The sequence below is a fragment of the Barbus barbus genome (assembly GCF_936440315.1).
Source record: "Barbus barbus genome assembly, chromosome: 11".
Lineage (NCBI taxonomy): Eukaryota > Metazoa > Chordata > Actinopteri > Cypriniformes > Cyprinidae > Barbus > Barbus barbus.
Window position 1 is genome coordinate 5,140,795 of NC_136739.1, and position 18,252 is coordinate 5,159,046.

General features: G+C 36.1%; 3 protein-coding genes across 6 annotated transcripts in view; 1 reads left to right on the forward strand and 2 right to left on the reverse strand.

Annotated features, from left to right (window-relative positions):
* LOC306876659 (transmembrane protease serine 3-like) overlaps positions 1–402 on the forward strand; it is a 44,620-nt gene extending 44,218 nt beyond the window's left edge. The window contains exon 15 of the mRNA XM_079427995.1: positions 55–402. Coding sequence (XP_079284121.1) covers positions 55–99 — 45 coding nt within the window. The 3' untranslated portion in view covers positions 100–402. The remainder of the gene's footprint in view (positions 1–54) is intronic.
* LOC306876660 (homeobox protein PKNOX1-like) lies at positions 145–10,206 on the reverse strand. 2 transcript variants are annotated; one of them, XM_079427997.1, is made up of 11 exons: positions 9,956–10,206; positions 8,758–8,869; positions 7,172–7,302; positions 6,430–6,601; positions 5,077–5,247; positions 4,876–4,990; positions 3,743–3,837; positions 3,521–3,649; positions 3,348–3,424; positions 1,869–2,029; positions 145–1,746 (listed from the first exon to the last, which is right to left on the reverse strand). In XM_079427997.1, the coding sequence occupies exons 2-11, from the start codon at positions 8,809–8,811 to the stop codon at positions 1,556–1,558; spliced, it is 1,296 nt and encodes a 431-aa protein (XP_079284123.1). In that variant the 5' UTR covers positions 8,812–8,869; positions 9,956–10,206; the 3' UTR covers positions 145–1,555. The 2 variants fall into 2 exon arrangements, with proteins under 2 accessions (XP_079284123.1, XP_079284122.1); XM_079427996.1 differs by lacking the exon at positions 9,956–10,206 and having other exon boundaries at positions 8,758–9,909.
* A 143-nt stretch (positions 10,207–10,349) lies between these two features.
* Positions 10,350–17,237, reverse strand: LOC306877300 (uncharacterized protein). Of its 3 annotated transcripts, none has more exons than XM_079428997.1 (4): positions 17,170–17,237; positions 16,845–16,932; positions 13,477–14,508; positions 10,350–11,154 (listed from the first exon to the last, which is right to left on the reverse strand). In XM_079428997.1, the coding sequence occupies exons 1-4, from the start codon at positions 17,212–17,214 to the stop codon at positions 10,988–10,990; spliced, it is 1,332 nt and encodes a 443-aa protein (XP_079285123.1). In that variant the 5' UTR covers positions 17,215–17,237; the 3' UTR covers positions 10,350–10,987. The 3 variants fall into 3 exon arrangements, with proteins under 3 accessions (XP_079285123.1, XP_079285121.1, XP_079285122.1); XM_079428995.1 differs by having other exon boundaries at positions 16,833–16,932; positions 17,170–17,233; XM_079428996.1 differs by having other exon boundaries at positions 10,595–11,154; positions 16,839–16,932; positions 17,170–17,233.
* Positions 17,238–18,252: the final 1,015 nt, after the last annotated feature.

The following is an 18,252-nucleotide window of genomic DNA, read 5'->3' on the forward strand; positions in this document are numbered from 1 at the left end:
GTGGTTTGAAAAAGAATGCAAAAACTATAATTTTCTTTGCCTCTTTTCATACAGAGAGAAGAAATACTGCATCCCTCTGCTACCAGCTCTAATTATTGAGACATAGTTTAATTATGGGAAAAGCAACATCAGGAAACTGAATCCAGGCAGAGACTCCACCAAAAAACCAAACCCTGCCACAGGCTGCATCTGTCACTGTATGTCATATAGAGGCACGGATTTTTCAAATCGGAAAAACTTTTTATTTGGTGCAAGTAGTCTTATACAGTACTTGCTATTGTTTCAAGAAATATCTGCCAAACACTCCTCTGATGTGTCATGATGAATGATTAAATACAGAAATATTTCCAGAGACACGCAAGTGACAATGTGCTTATGTCTAATATGCAATAAATATGGAGGAAAAAAGCACAAAGGCCCCATCCATGCAAAAAGTATTTTCACTGTTGCAAAACTTTGTAAAGGCTTTAATATGTTTGTAGTGTTTACAGACAGTCCTTAAATAATGGTTTAAAAAACAGCACACAATTAACATTTAACGTAAAATGGTCTGGCAAGATACTGACTTGACCTTTATTTGACTTTCATATGGACATTTTATGCCATAATTCCCAAAGCATCTTTCATAACTCTGATTGTTAAGGGAAGCTTTGTGCACGTTAGATCAAACTACATTAACCTGCAGAGCAAAAACAAGGAGGTCCCTCTGAAACGAAGGAACCTCTTCAGCATACGGATGACTGGAAGAGACTTTGATTTAACTCATCTTACTAAATTTAATCAATGTATCAGGCTTTCTGTGCTTATCAGCGGTATAGTTTTACAAAAGAATATGTAAGGCATTTTGTATGTGAGTGTTAAAACCAATTTACATATTTAAAAATGGTTTATAATCCATCTTTTTTTTTTGTTTTTTTTCTAAAAAAAAAAAACTTTAAGTTATCCCCTGAAAACAGGGCAGATAGTATAGTTTCTGTACATAAATATTCCCTATAAAACACAAACTAAAAGAAAGAAAAAAACACTTTTTACAGTTCGTATATAAAAATAATCTATTTTCTTGAACTCCGTCTTGGAGCCTCTACAAGCGTGACCATACTGAAGAGAACATGAACATGCAGTGTGAATAAAACCAGCACGACGACAAACTCTTAAAACCTTGGCATTCAAATGAGTTAATATAGAAAACAAAGTCATTACAAACATTCACTAAAGAAGCTTAAGAACTTTCCTCTGCGTTCCACTGATGCAACCTTCTTGAAGTGTCTCTATATAAAAGTGCATGCACCTGCACGTCTACGCAATAAAAACAGGTGCTGTAATGCAACTCCTTGCACACTGCATCTTTCAGTTACATTGTGCTCTCTGTAAACTGTTTGTGTGTGTTTGTGTAACATATAGGCCAACATACAGTACTCTTAATTTTTTTTGTAGTGCACAAGTATCAGCTTTGCTGAAAGTCTATGAGGGGAATGGATCTCTTGCCACAAGTGTCATGTGCAAGTTTTCCAATGTAAATGTAAGCATGCAGTGTGTGACCTGCGATCCGTTTGTCTTAGTCGCTAACATCTAAACCCAGCCCAGTCATGTTAGCAGATGACAAATCTGCGTCATCTTCATTGCCGCTTTCCTCTGATTCATCCTCGCTGTGATTTCCCATCATGACTTGCTGCATGGCGAGCGTTGCTCCATCTGATGAAAGCGCTTGGAAGCCATCGACATTCATCCCCACTGTAACCATACTACCTGCACACAATCACAACACATATTCCACTGTCAAAAATCGGCCAGTCAATGAAAATCTGTAATATAAAACTGACTCTTTTTGGGCATGAGTACTGTAAAAGCACACTGTTTTGAGAAAATACCATCTGGCATTGTGAGCTGCTGCTGGGTTCCAGATGAGGTGATGGAGTCAGACCAGAAGCGGTGTAGCGGGCGGCTCGGAGCGGTCTTCTTTTTGGTTTTGGCCATCTCAGAGTTGACATCCAGCATTGGCTGCAAGATCCGTCTTCGAGCATTAATAAACCTACAGGACAGACACAGACAATATTTTGCATCCTTCGCTATGCACAGGAGATATATCAGTGCGTGGAAAGTAAATCTGTAGTAATGAATCGAGTTATTTTTAATTCTACATACTGTATTTTAATTATTTTAAATGCGTGAAGAACACAAAAGCTGATAAACAACAACTTTCAAGGTTTATGTAACAAACATGATATCATGCATGTATGAATAACTGATTGAAATGAATATTCTTTACATTCTGTAATTACAAATGTCCAGATAGTTGTTTCCCAGCTGCACTTGAAGGCAGGATGTCTGAATATTTTAAGGAAATACATAAATGCACAGCATTTGAGAACTCATTGTAAACGTTTTGTATTTAATACATCAGGAGATAAAAACATAAGACTAGAAACTTTAAAATAATCCTGTCACGTTATTTCTGTAAATAAAGAAATGGAAAAATTAAAAACAAATGTGTTTTTGCACATGTAATAATGCGCCAATAACGACTGAAAAAGTAAACCTTATAATTTTAAGATCTTACTGAACACTTCTGTTGCAATACACAACAGATTTTATTGATCGTGTGTTTAATTTCTTAACTGTTGTTGATCCTGTGTAGAAAAGTCAGCCGGAGAGGCTGGAACAGAGTCAATGGCTGTGTTTCCATCCAAAAATGCAATTTAAACTTGTGCACAAAACTGGAATCTCGCATAAAACATTCACAAATAAGCACCATTTCCATCCAACAAGTCAAAGAGAACAAAATCGTCACTTCCTGATCAACCGGCACTATATCTCACGAAGAAAACTAGGAGAAGCCACTGAATATAATAATTTTCATACATGTTAAATTACATGCAGCTCATAGTGAGCAGATGAAACTGCGGTCATTGCTTTCAGAGGCGGATGCTGCTGTTTGGGATAGCAGTCGTGTAAGACAATTATACAGACTTACTTTGATGACAGACTGTGCTCACGATTTTCAGAATGACCATAACATTTTAGATGCTGTGGAACGAGATCAGTCCGCTGGTTAGTCAGGTCTTCCCATCCCGTCGTGCAAGTCACATTACTTTTTTAATGCGAATGTTGGAATTTATTCGGTAAATGCGTTTCCATCGTAGTTTATGTGCATTTTTTCTAATCGGATAAAAAGTTTATTCTACTCAATTGTGCGCATACGTTTTTAATGCACATTTTTTTAATTTATGTGCATCTTGTCGTTTCCATCCAGCGTTTTTTTTTTTATGCAGTATTCCAAAATGTGCATAAAAATAGGTGGATGGAAACATAGCTACTGTCTACTTTGAGTTCTTGCTGGATTTACTTACCAATTGTTGACCTGGAGTAAAGTCAGGTTTGTTTGAGTTGCAATTTGCTTTTTCTCTTCCTCGGTGGGATAAGGATGCTAAACAAAGAAGGTGAACAGTAGAGTGTTTATAAATTTATATCAGGTACAACAAAACTTCACGGACTGACTTTAAATGTTTGTTTGCCAACTAACCGCAATGTGCTGGAAGAGCCAGGAGCGCATGACACTGGTAGCCTGTTTGGGGAGAACACCACGCTTGTTTTTAGGCGAGTTATCATCTCCACCAAAGAAACTCAAGTCCTGATTGAGCTGAAACTGGAGCTGCAGGAAGTAGGAGTTGTCACTGATCAGCTAGTCTGCTTGTGATCTGTGTGTAATGTGTTTGTGTATGCTCTGCTGGAGTGTCATGCAAACCTGTGAGTTCTGGATGTGTATTGTTCCAGGTGAGATGGCTTGAGTCACCACTTGTCCCTGTGGTGTGACTGTCACTGGCTGATACACTGTATTACCTGTACAGAAACAAGATTTTTTTAAATAAGGAGGAACCATCGGTAACACTTTAGAATAGGGAACACTTATTCACTATTAACTACGACTTTTCCCTCAATAAATTCCTATTTTGCTGCTTATTAATAGTTAGTAAGGTAGTTGTTAAATTTAGGTATTGGGTAGGATTAGGGACGTAGAATACGGTCATGTAGAATAAGGCATTAATATGTGCTTAATTACTACTAATAAATGGCTAATATTCTAGTAATATACATGCAAACAGCTAGTTAAGAGACCCTACAATAATGTGTTACCGAACCATAATTTCAATCAAATAGCCACTGATGCCAATTAGACTGAAAAGGCTCACATGTAATGAGAAAAACCTAAAATAATTAGAAAAAACAACAAAAAACTAAATTAACACATTTATGCATCAATAACTCTTTCACTGCCAGCGTTTTGATGATTTCCACTAAAATTTCATGGCCCCCAGAATATTTTGTTGTATGAATATCTGAACATGCAACAAATCAAAATAAAGAACTGACTCTCTACTTTAAAAAATAAAATAAAAATCTGTTTCATTCTAGTTTCAAGCATTTTTTTTAATCAACACTTGTATGTAGGTAGGTTTCATAAAAAAAGCAACATTTTGGTGGGGAAAGAGAAAGTGTATAATTATTTAAATGGAACATTACATAATAAAAAAACAGCAATTTTTATAAGAAAACATCAATGTATGAATATATCAACATAAAAGACAACCAATAAATCTTAAAAAAAGGTCTTATAGGGACAATCAATGTAAATAATTACTTATAAAACAATTATTTCAGATATAATTATTCAAAACCACCCATTTTGCAAAGATAGCGTTTAAAGAATAATATTGTTGTGTAGAAATATTGGTAATTTTCACCTTGTACTCAGGTTTGATTCAAATAAATCACATCCAAACAGTTTGAACACAAACTATCCGCAAAAGTTCAAATATGCCACATATGATTGTAACCCCACGCAGCTCCCCCTGCAATTCATAACACAAGAACATGTACCTGCGACCATTTGGGATGGATTGACTGCTGTCACTGTAACACTGCCTTGCTGAAGTCCTTGTGAGGGTGCCACAACACCCCGGGGGCTGAGGGCACTTGAGAAAGGGCTGGACAGCTGCAAAAGAGTAAATTAATTAAACAATTCATCAAAGTACTTGCTGTGAGTGTTAGTGTCTAAAATGAGAGGAAAACGGCCTTTACTTGGTCATGGTCTGGAGAGTATGGGCTGCCTGGCTCTCCACTCAGTAGTGTCTCACTGTTCATCTTGGTCTTGAGGCAGGAAATGTAACGGCTGCAGAAGTCCTTGCACAGATCACTAACTTTCTCTAGCTCTAACAGATGAATCCGCAGCACCTGGATGGCCTTGACCATCTGAGAGCAAGCATACATGTGTGACACTTGTCAGTGTTTGAAGTTAAGATCAAAGCTATAAGGTACAGTCAAACCAAAAACTATTCAGACACCAGATATCATATTTTACTAGTGAGTGCAGGACACTATAGTTCCTTTATGTAAGTGAAGATAGCAAAATAAAGTAAACTGTGACATATTATACCCAAAAATTCTTCATACAATGGACTACCAGTAAAACATTTGGGATCAAGAATTATTCAGACACTTTGACCTGACCATGTTTCGAGTGTTTTTTCTTTAATTGCTAACGTGACCTTTTTATGCCACAGGCTGAACAAAATTGAGCATTGCTAAGCTTGGCCCAAAAAAGTATTGATAGTTGTGTAAATATTGTTATACTAACAGTTGTCTGAATACTTTTTGGTTGATTATAATCCAATACATACCTTTCTATCAAAGTTATCGGACTTTATCAAGATGAATTTGTTCTGAAACAGTCTAACTCGGCGTTCTTGTCATATTTTATTAAAGTGCACCTATTATGGATTTTTGAAAATTACCTTTACACAGCTCTAAGTGAATGAAAACATCCCGCAAAGTTTTAAATCTGAAAGTGCACCGTGTATAAAGTTATTGTCTCTCAAAAGAAAGCTTTGACTCTGAATCATTGAAAAGAGTTGTTTTTAAAAGAATCAACATGAAACATCAGCATATTGCCCGCACACTTGTTGGTCTTTTCGCTTTGGTCTGATTGAAAATGCTAATTCTTTCTTTGCCACTAGATGCTGCTTTTGGAGAGGTAAAAATGGTGATTTCCCCGGTAACGCTGTACACAAAGCAGCACTGTGCTCACAAACGCTGCTTTATCAGGCATTACAGGCATGATGAAATTAAAATGAGACCAATCATCGTAGATTAGCGTCACGCAAAGGAGGGGTTTGGAAAAATTAATCGTTGAGAGAGTCATTGAGCTAGTAAGGTAAAAATAAATGCATATTATAAGACAATGAAAGTGTTTTTTGACCTTGCATGCATGTTAACCTGTTTCATTACCCATAATAGGGGCACTTTAACATTTTCTAAACTATAGCAAATAAATTGTGATAATGTGAGAAATGTTGAAGGTGTCTGAATACATTTTGGTTTGACTGTATATACAGTAATCTTAAGTATTTTGTCACCATCTGTCACATCTCTTACCAAGTTGTCAAGGTCTGGGTCTTCACTAAAGAATGCTTTGCCATCTTTCTCCTGACTGCGTACAAAGTTTTCAATGTCAACATCAAAACTGGCAGACGTTACGCAGTCAGAGCCCTGAGTGGACTGCTCACACTTCTCAAACAGCAGGGCCAAGAGAGGGAAGAGGGGATGTCTGTGGAGGAGAAGAACCATGTGTAAGAGACAACACTGTTCGAGGTTCTCCTCACAGAGTAAAATACACAACCCTTCAAAAGCTCAGGGTAGACAAGATTTTTAATGTTTCTAAAATAACTCTCTTTTGCTCATCAAGACTACTTATATGATCAGAAATACAGTAAAGACAGATATATTGTGAAATTACAACCATTTAAAATAACCGTTTTCTATTTGAATTTATTTTAAAATGTAATTTATTCCTGTGACGCAAAGCTGGATTTTCAGCATCATTACTCCAGTCTTCAGTGTCACATGATCCTTCAGAAATCACTCTAATATATTGATTTGCTGCTTAAAAACGTTTCTTATTATTATCAATGCTGAAAACAGTTGCACTACATGAATATCAAATAAAAAAATGCATTTATTTGAAATAGAAATATTTTGTAACATTATAAATGCTTTTACGATCACTTTTGATCAGAATGTCTCCTTGTTGAACAAAATATTCATTTCTCTTCAAAAACTTTTTAAAGGTAATGTATATTTATAAAATGTATAGTGTGAATTCGAACACTCATGTCACCTATATATACAGGATTTGTAGACATCCATTTGTGTTTGTGGTTCAGTGGATACAGGGCTGCTGGAGCTTCCTGTGCTTCCATTGGCAAAGCCCTGTTCAAGATCACTCTCTGACTGCTCCATGACCTGCATCTAAACCAGGAGAAAACAGCCAAAAAAGAGATTATATTTCATAGTTTAGTTCTAACAATTTGCTTGACAGTGGTGTTTTAGAATTTGTATTTTGTAGCTCACTGACTTTACATCACTTCCAGATGTACACTTTAACAGTTATACTTGTACTCACAAAGACTCATAAACAGCAATGAAATCTTAACATTTTTATAACATTCTTTAGATTTCTCTTAATTTTATATGATCTGCAATTTTTGTACAGTTTAAAACTCTGATTTAAGTGATTGTTATTATCTAGCAAGGTTTTTACTATTACTTTTATAAGAGATCTGTGCAACTTTTGTACAGTTTAAATCCCTGATTTGTTATTTTCTAGCAAAAAATAATTAATTAAAATCCAATTAAATATGATCAACCAACTAAATTTTATAATGATCAACACTTTTAACGATTTTAATGATTTAGCCTGGTTAATTAAAGGCTTTTTCTTTAGTATTTCAACTTTTTAGTTTAAATTTTATAATAGTTCTTTGAATTTCCATTAATTTAATATGAAGTATGACATCTTTGATTGATTTGTTATCAGTCAAATCTAGATGTTATCCTATCTAGCAATAAAATATTCAAATTAAATTACTTTTTTGGTAAAAAGGGTAGGATGGTAGGTTGAACTTGATGAATTTGTGTAAAACAATAAAATGTTGAGATTAACTCTGTGTCTAAACACTTTACAATAAGGTGTCATTTGTTAATATTAATGCATAAACTAACATGAACAAACTATTTATTCATCTTTGTTAATGAAAATACAGTTGTTCATTGTTTATTCATGTTAGTCGTGGCCTAATGGATAGAGAGTTGGACTTGTAACCTGGAGGTCAAGGGTTCGAGTCTCAGGTCCGGCAGGGATTGTAGGTAGGGGGAGTGAATAACCAGCACTCTCTCCACCCTCAATACCACGACTGAGACCCTTGAGCAAGGCACCGAACCCCCAACTGCTCCCTGGGCACCGCAGCATTGGCTGCCCACTGCTCCGGGTGTATGTTCACTACTGTGTGTACACTTGGATGGGTTAAATGCAGAGCACTAATTCCAAGTATGGGTCACCATACTTGGCCCTTTCCCTAATGTTAACAAACACAACTTGTGATTTTAATAATGCATTAGTAAATGCTGAAATTAACATTAACTAAGATTAATAAATGCTGTAGACGTCTTGTTCATTCTTAGTTCATGTTAACTAATGAACCTTATTGTAAAGTGTTACCATAAAATGTAAAGACTAAGAGAAATTTAGGAGAAATGGGGGAAAATAGTATGTATTTAAAACTGGTTCTGTTTCATGCCAAGTTAATAGTATGTATAGTGCATGAAACATATTTATTAATTCTTGGGGAGAAAAAAAAAAAAGTAGTAATGGGACACCAAAGTGGCAAACAAAAGAAGTGTGAAATTTGAATATGTCACACCTACCTGCTGGTCTCCCTCTTGATATTCGTTTATGGACACAGACTGTGCAGCCATCATATTCAAAGTGACCACTGCCAACCCTGGGGCATTATATGGGCAGGCAGCAGGAAACGACCTAGAAGTGACCACATGCAACCTTTTTAAAGGCTCTAGTCTCAAACAACATTATAAAAAACACTTTTTAACTTAACCAACATGAAGATGGTGGTTTATTTTTATTATTTTTTTCGTATTCAACATATGCAGCTAATCAAAGGGTGAATGCATAGAGTAAACAAATATTATGTACTGTAGAGCGCCATTTCCATGCTTTACAACACATTCACACACCCACTACTAGCACATCTGCTGTGAAGGGGGCTAGTAACGTTACTTTAATATTTATCTCACGTCTTGCGACATTGGTGTTTATTTAATATACATGCTATTTATTTCCCAACAATATGCAACGCTCACTTCACATATGGCAAGGACGTTTAAATCAATCTCAATCAGAATGCATTTGATAATTTCGTTTACAAACAAAACTTATGTCTTGTTGGTGTAGAACACGAAATGTGAAGCACTATATTGAGACGCATTAGTCAGCTGCTCGTTTAGCCACTGACTAAACTTTAAAGAACGAGAGAAGACTCATCGGTCTAAAGTTAGCCTAAATGTTCAGTCGCGTTATTTGGACTGGGAAGTAGATGTAGCAGCGGGTGGTAAAGCAGGAAACGCCATGTTCCTGTGTAACAGACGGAGCTGTTAGCTAATGCATTATTAGCCTGCTAGCAAGCCGAGCACAGTCGCTACATAGGCTCATGTTTACCGCACACGAGCGCTGTCCTCGATGTGAAGGCAGTTTAAAGGACGTTAACGTGCGATTTTAATTATGTTAGTTTAAAAACCAACTCTAACGCGGATAATTTAGCCCTGAGACTGTCGTCTAGCGCTCCTCTGGCCTGCCTGAGAGCAGGGAGAAAGGGAGACGGAGCTGCTAAACCCGGGCCTTCAGAATGAAACCTCGTGTCCCTTCAAAAGACGACATATTTTTTTTTTCTCTATCTAGAGATATTTAGGACAAGATTGGCTCGACAGTCCCATGCAACTCCCATGAGCCCCTAACAGCGTATGCTCCCTTTCACTCAGCCACGGGCATTTTTGTGTGTTGCTTTGATTGATAGGGAGCGGAAAAAGACGAGTTTGAGTGACAGCTTACCTGGGTGCCAATCTTCGTCACACTGACAAGCGGCTGCAGCAATCGGGATCCGCATTTGTCGCGCTACGTCATCACGCACGGGGACGCAGGGCACTCAGCTCATGAATATTTAATCAGGGGGAGGAGAAGTGACGTGAGACAAGGCAAGGTTCTCGCCCTCAGCGAATATTTTAAACACTCCCTGTTATGGGAGTACCAGGGTCGTGACAATTAGTTTTAAAATCTGTCATTTAAGTGCAATTTATTTGTGTGATGTTCTGCCCAAAAATGTCACAATTTATTTTAGGTTTGTCTACATTTTAAATAAATCTTTGTATTCATGAGTTCATTTTTTTTTAAGGATCTTGCAGTGGGCAAATCATGTTTAAAAGTACAGAAATACCATTTAGTTGTTATGGAAAAGGCCTTTTTATTTCTCTACGAATTGTAAGGAAAATGCCAGAATCGTGAGCTATATATATATATATATATGTGTGTGTGTGTCAGAATTGCAATATACATAAAATGTCACCTTCACCTTTTTATTTTTTTTAACTATGTTGTGGTAAACTCAGGATTCTAAGAAAAAATCTGATTTGCGAGAAGAGATTAAAGAAATCAGTATTTTTTTCTTAGAATTTCAAGAAACATTCAAATTGTGAGATGAAAAGTCACAATCAACTTTTTTTAATTCTGTGGCAGAAACTAATAATTAACATAAGCTAGAAATTAGTCATGAGACATTAGAAATTAGTTCATTTTTCATTCATCCAATTTAAGGTTAGAAGTACACTACCCTCCTTTATGCAATAAACAGTGTAATGAAGACAAGCATGTCTCATTAGAATAAAGTATAAACCGAGATCAACACCAAATACTGTAGAAGACAACAGCAACAAATAACTCTAGAACCACTCAGATGAGGTTAAATCATTTTAATTCCATAATTATAGAATTATAGCAAAAAGCTTGAGATTTGCCAGTAAATCATCTGAGGATCAATTAATACGTGGAAAAAGCAGGGTTGTGGACAAAGGTAGCAATAACACAGGCTCAGTGTTTGTCTGCGGAAGGCTGGGGCAGACGGTATTTAGACAGCTCTACATCTACATCAGAGAAGGTGTACATGGTGTAGTCGTGGTGCTGCAGGTTCTTGTACGTGGTGTTGTCAAAGGGTTCAGGCTGTGGCTGCGGCTCCGGCTCCAGCTCCAGGGCTTTCTCTGGGGAAATCAATAATGTAAGAGATTCAATGTAAGACATGTGGAACTGGGGAAAAAACAACACTCAAAATGCATCTGATAGCAACGGAAAGACAAGAAGCTGTTTCAGGGAAAAAGCAATGAGTACCGTGCCCAAGGAATAAGTAACTGAACATTTATTTTAGATTGGAAGATAATCTTGAATGAAAATATTTGCACAAGGACAAATCAAAGTAAAAATTAAACTATATTCTGAAGAATTTTTTTTTTTTTTTTAAGTGATCATAGAAGGAAGTGCATCTAAGAGAGGCGAGGAAGAGTCTTCCTGTTAATTCCTTAACTCTGATTTGAATCTTCACACTTTCATGGCTTTACAGTAATCACTTTCAACCCACAGGTGGTCCTTTACACAAAAAGGTGTGAGGGGCCTCTAGCTTTTTACCTAGACTACAGGCGTCTGACAGTATCTCTCTCAATAACCTTAATTGCTCTGTTATTTTCCATTTCACCTACTACAGCTACAGCCAATCAAACCTTAAAGTAAACCAGATGCTTATAAAGCTTGGATCTTTCCATCTTTACTCTATTATATTGCTCAGTTTTACCATAAATGTTATGAAAAAAATATTGTAACACCAACAAGTTGTTACAGCATAAGTACACAAACTGATAAACCAAAACCCCCACATTTATGAATCTTGACATAACACACTTGTTTGTTATTACAGAACAAAACATTTAAAGTATCCAAAATTAATGTCAGTAAGTAACCTCATTATATATGATCTCAATCGCTTAAAAACATCAATATGGGATGCTGAAACAGGAAAATTAATGGATTAACTTCCGTCTCCACACGGAAAAATATTACCATTAACAAACAATATTTCTCAAATTAAGAAAATATGTACATCAAGCATAAAATAATTACAGATAAAAAATGCAAAATTTTCTGAAAGCTTATTTGCACAATGCTTTTACTACTTATTCCAATATCCAAAATTGACAATCTTCCATGTGAGCCTCAGCTCCCATTGAGAAAACACACACTCATCTCCAGTGGACAATGTTGTACAGAAACATTTTAAGTATCTGTTTCTTGCAATAAATAAATGTGTTGTTCATGTCAATTATGAGGCGAGTTGCCTTTCGTTTTTTGTTTTCTATGGAAAAAATGGGTAAGATCTTATTTTAAGGTGTCCTTGTTACACGCTACATGTACTTACTATTATAATAACAATACGTTATGCATAATTACATGCAAGTAACCCTAATCCTAACCATATAGTAAGTACATGTAGTTAATTAATATTACTCAGTACTTAAATTTATAATTACACTTTAACAAAAGTGTAACCAAGAAATGTAATGAGCCACAACTATTCTACCCCTCCGACGTGCTAAAATGCATTCATACATACAGCAATTTTATCACTGGAGTGGGAATATTATTGGTTTAAGTAGGCGCTCATACAGTGCTACTGTTTTGAAGAGTCAAAGAGCTTTTGAAAATCTGTTAAAATGCATAATGCATCACATATAATCATCCATCATGATGATGATGATATGCATGAATGAATCGCTCAGGAGAGACTACACAAAACTAGAACTAGTGATTTGCCTTTGAGGAACAGCACTTCTCATTTGCATGAAGAATATAAACTTTTTAAAAATTAAATTATTTATTTTTACTTTTATTTAGCTAGGACAGTTGAAAGTGGCAGAAGACAACTAGATAGGAGAAAAGGGAATAGAACTCAAACTCGGGTCACTCTAAGCTAATTGTCCCTGCTGCTCATGTTATCAGAAATTAAAATTACTGTAATTAATAAGTTACTATCTTGCTGTATATTGCTTTATGTGTGAATGCTTTGCTGATGAAAGCAGAAATGCACAGGAGGGGGAGCACTATTAAAGTGACTATAGTAGATACGGTACTTTTGTTAATGTCACTCTCTACAGAACTATTTTGAAATGAGTTATATGTTTAATTAATATTATTATACTACAATACAGACAGAAGAGTGTAATGAGTAATGAATAGAATAAATAGGATTAATAGAAGCCAACCCAAACATCCAAGTAGAATTAATAAGTCATGCAAAGTCATGCAAATTTATGAAAACACAATATTTAATAAAAGAACTAAATAAGAAAAGCCAATCTAATGCAAATGCATATTGAAGATTAAAAGCTGCAAAGCCATTTGAGCAAAGACTTTGTGCAAAAGCAATCCCACTGCTGCCATAAAAAGATGTTAGTGTTGAATAAATGGTAAGAGAAATGTGTTTCTGTGATGTGACGTATCCAGAGAAAGAAACTGAGTAAGGATGTGTGGTGTACCCTCAGGTGTCTCCAAAACGTTCGTCTCAGCCTGAGCTTCCACAGCATCAACGGCCAAAGGTGCAGGGTCTACCAGCTCTTCTGAAGGGGCTGCTGGCGTTCCTGCCTCAGCTTTGGATGGTGCATCTTCAGGTTTAGCTGCAACATCTCCAGAAGCCCCAGGAGCTACTCCAGGACTAGTTTCAACAGCGGTTTTGACTATTTCTTCAGGTCTGGCTTCTGTAAGGACTTCTGGGACAACTTCTGCAGCAACTTTGAAAGTATCTTCAGCTTTGATTTCTGGTTCCTTTTCAACAACAATCTCCTCCTCTGGAGCCGTTTTAACTTCTGTTGCACTGTCCACTATCTGATCAGTAGTATCAGCTTCAATGTATTCACTGGACATTTCTGGAATCGATTCAGTTGTGGAGGATGATACTATAGGGGCAGGATCAATAAAGGTCTCATCTGATCCATCTGGTTTAGCACTTGGTGTGGGAACCTCTTCTGGTTTTGCTTTAGTCACAGTTTTTGCACTTTCTTGAGCTTCTCCAAATGAGGCAGATTTGGGCTTTGCTTTCTTATCTACTTGTTCAGTCGTCAGACCAGGAGCTTTCTTCTCCTCTGCTGCTTTCTCTCCAGACTGTAGTGTTTCTGATGTTTCAGTCTTCGGCTTTTCATCATCAGAATCTGAATCTGAATCTGAATCAGAATCACTGGAGGATGAGGATGAAGAAGAGCTGTCGTCTTGATCTTTCTGTACTTCTGCCTCAACATCCGAGGCCTTACTTCCTTCGCTTTTTGTAGTGACTTTATTAGTAGGTGGGACTTCAGTGATCTTTGCCTCTTCAACAGCAACTTCAGCTGCTGCCGTATCAGTAACTGGATCGCCAGCTGTCGTCTCAATTGCAGCGGCTGTGGAAACAGCCTCAGCGCTTTCAGACTCACCTAAAGCTACATTTTTGGGAAGAAATCCTGTGGCAGACAGCTTAGAAGGGAAGGCAACTGCGGGCTTGTAGGCTAGAAGAGAGGCCCTCTCATCGGCCTCTATGGCTGAGGAAATGGCAAATGGGATAAAATATGAGTATTTGTAGTTTATTACATTTCAGAAATCCTCCTGTTCAACTGTTAATCCCAGCAAACACCTTAAGAAAACCTTGCACACCCTATCAAAGTCCCTTTAAGTCTTGTCAGCCCACGTAGCAACCTCCAAGGCAGTTATTTTCTATCTAGGCAAAAGGCATGCAAGTACAGCACTACCTGAATGTGGAAAGACTAAAATCTGTTTGCTAAAATAGTTCAAATCACCAATAAAGTCTTACAAAAATCGCATCTTTAGTAAAACCAGGTTAAAAAACGCATTTTCAGGCTAGTCCAGCTAATGAACAAGAACACTGTAGAGTAATAATTAAATTTTAAAGACCACATAAAAAAATCTAAATTGTTGTTTTGTGCCTTTAAGTCCTTGTCTGTAATTCTAGAGGCCACCTACACTAGTGTTAAGAAGTTTGGGGTGAGTAAGGTTTTTTAAAATGTATGCTTTCATTCAGATCAAAAGTGACAGTAAAGACATATAATATTACAAAATATTTATTTTATATATTTATTTTTTTAGAATCCTGAAAACATTAAGCAGCACAAATGTAGAGTAATGGTTCCTGAAAAATTAATCTTTGCCATCACAGAAAAAAAAAAATTAGTTTATAATTTTGTCATAATTATTTCACAATTTTACTGTATTTTCGATCAAATAAATGCAGCCTTGGTGAGCATAAGATATTTCTTTCAAAACCATAAAAAAAATCTTACTGACCACAGTCTTTTGAGTGGTATTAATGCATATACTAATGTACAACTAAAAGATTAAAAATTTATCTTTTACTAATTATTGCTAAGTTTTAAAATGTTAATTGTGTTAATTCCATGAAATATACCTATTCATCACCTTTCACTCAAGGGAGTATACAAATTTTGCATGTCGAATACAATACTCTCTTGAATGACAATGTTTCCTCGTCTAAATTATAAATACCTGAGGGCAAATCATGGTTTATAAGGGAAAACACATGAAAAAGGTTTCAATATGTCCCATACCAAACAACATAATTAAAAACATTACTTTGCACAGTACTACAAATTGATTGTGAAAGTCACCTTCAACAGTAAAAGCATTGAAGAGTCCCTTGAACAAGAATAGTCATGCAGATATCTTTAAAGAAAATTTGTGCATGCTTTTAAAACCAATTAATATAACTGCACAAGCTTCCATTGTATGTCCTCAACCAGCTCAGCCAAAAGTAAATGATGGTTTTGAATGAAATGAAGCACATGTCTTTAGAAAGCACGAGGTTGAAGGGATAGGATCTAGTTCAGAGGGTAAGGGCCTGTCCAAAATACCCACACTTGCGGTCTTGGCCACTAGAGAGCGTGTGCATGTGACAGGAAGTGCGTGCACAAGACAGGTCTCAGGTCTGAAAAATGGCAAAAGCTCAGTGACCTTAATGCACACTAAACCCACACTAACACTAATACCGCTTCAGGGCAGTATTTGAGGCTAAGTGCATCCCATCATTCACCATGGAACTCACATGCCCCAAAAAAATTAGAAAAACTTTATGGTTTTGTCAGTCAAATTAGGTATTAAGACAAAATTTGGTTGCTACTGTTACGCATTGCATTGGTAAAGAGATGCGTACATGTATTTTGCAAACTGGATTTTATTCCAAACCTTTATGATGGCGTTTCTTCAGTAGAACATAAAAGACGACATTTTGAAGAATGTCTGTAACCAAACCGTTACCCGTTTTGGCATTTTTTGTCCGTACAACAGAAGTCATTGGGAATCAAAACTGGTTGGTTACCAACATATTTTCTTTTGGGTGAAATGACATGAGGGTGAGTAAATAATGACGTAATTTTAATTTTTGGGTGACCTATCCCTTTAATTAGAAGCATCACAATCAATAAATTGTGTCATTTGTTACATATAAGGACATCTAAGGGAAAAAAATAGATCAAAATGTGCAAATATAGTAAAAGTGTGCATTTTTTACAACACTATGTTGTAAGTGTGTCCCATCGGCTAATCAAATGTTTACACACCCCTGCAGTCTTCATGCCCACTTGAACACTTGGACTAAATCCAGGAAATACACATCAGTAATATAAACTCGCGTAAGTGCAAAGACAACAAGTGTGGGTAATTGAGACAGGCCCTAAGTATGGAAGAAGATGCAACATGGCTACATATTAAATACACACATATTATAATCATGCTGTAGACAGATTATGAGTGAGGTTGGAGTTTAGTATGTGAACATCACACAAACAGGACATTAAGGGTTGAAACTCGAGATGGAAGATAGGAAAAAGCATGCCTTTACTCTTACTTGAAGCCTTTGCCTTCTTTGCTGTTATGGGTGGGACGTCCGCTTTAGTGCAGAGAGCTCTAATGTAACAGCCCTCACGCAGCACACCCTGTATGAACACAGACACGCATATTATTAATCCAGTAACATTTTTTAATTATTAAATAAAATAATATATAGGTTATTTAACGTAATGTAATATTTTACTGACATTTCACTATTATAACGGACAGAGATGTAAGTCCAGTTTTAACGTGTCTTCACCAAAATCTTATGCGAAAAGCTCTTAAAACATATTTACAATGTATCTCTAGACCATATTAGTAGTAAATACGTTTATTATTACCTTGACATATGCTACTCGACCTAACCTGAGCAGGGACGTCGCCATCGTTGCTCTCCTCTTATTATTGTCCGTGTGGAAAATCGGTCGTTATCAATAGTTCCCTCAAAATGAAGGGTGTGTTTTATTTTAAAGCAAGAATGAACATAATTCAAGTCTTTCATACTTTTACAGAATGTTTTGATACAGCATTCTACGCGCCTCCTTACAGATTTAACAAAATCGATTTAGATATGAAGTGTATGTCACGTTTTATTATACAGTCATTGCATACCTCCTTGAATTACACCATTTTGGGGCTTATATAGACAACATTCCTTAGGCCATCTAAATAGCCCTCATATTACACACAAAGATGCACAGATAAAGGGGAGAATATTGTGCGGATCAGGGGCATGCGCCACATGGAATTTCTTTTAAAAGATATTTGTTTTACATGCTCATTTGTAGTTACTTTGAGACATTTAAAAAATATATTTTTTTTTATTATTATTATATGTCCAAAACTTAAAAAAAAAAACCCATCTTGTTGCAACATTTTACAAAAATAAAGATTTAATATATTGGGTCAATATCTCAAGTTATAAAAGATGAAGTGCTATGCAGGCTATTTAAGACAATATTGGCTGATTAGACTGCAATGCTTACCTAAAATGCTGTCTCTCTTCACCATTCCCACATCTCAGACCTCAACTACATAAAATATTACCCTTTTTAGACATAGTTTTTGAAGTAAAGAGTAAAAAAAAATACTATATATATATATAAAACTTAACTGAACCAACTTTATTTACCGTTGTAAGACCCTCCTCTCATCTCATCTCATAAAAACACTTTCTCATTGGATCTAAGCAAATCTCATAGGTGACCTATTTTGAGCTTTAAAAAAGCAGTGAATATAGCTAACAATTTCAATATCAAAAATCCATTTGTATGGCATTTTCTCCACATCCCATTTAACAGAAAATGTAATGATTTACGATTATATTAATAATCCAAAAACTAAGATGAAATACACCACTGCACACAATTTCATAGGCATTTTATTCAAATAATTTCTAAAAAATAAAACACTCAGACCAGACA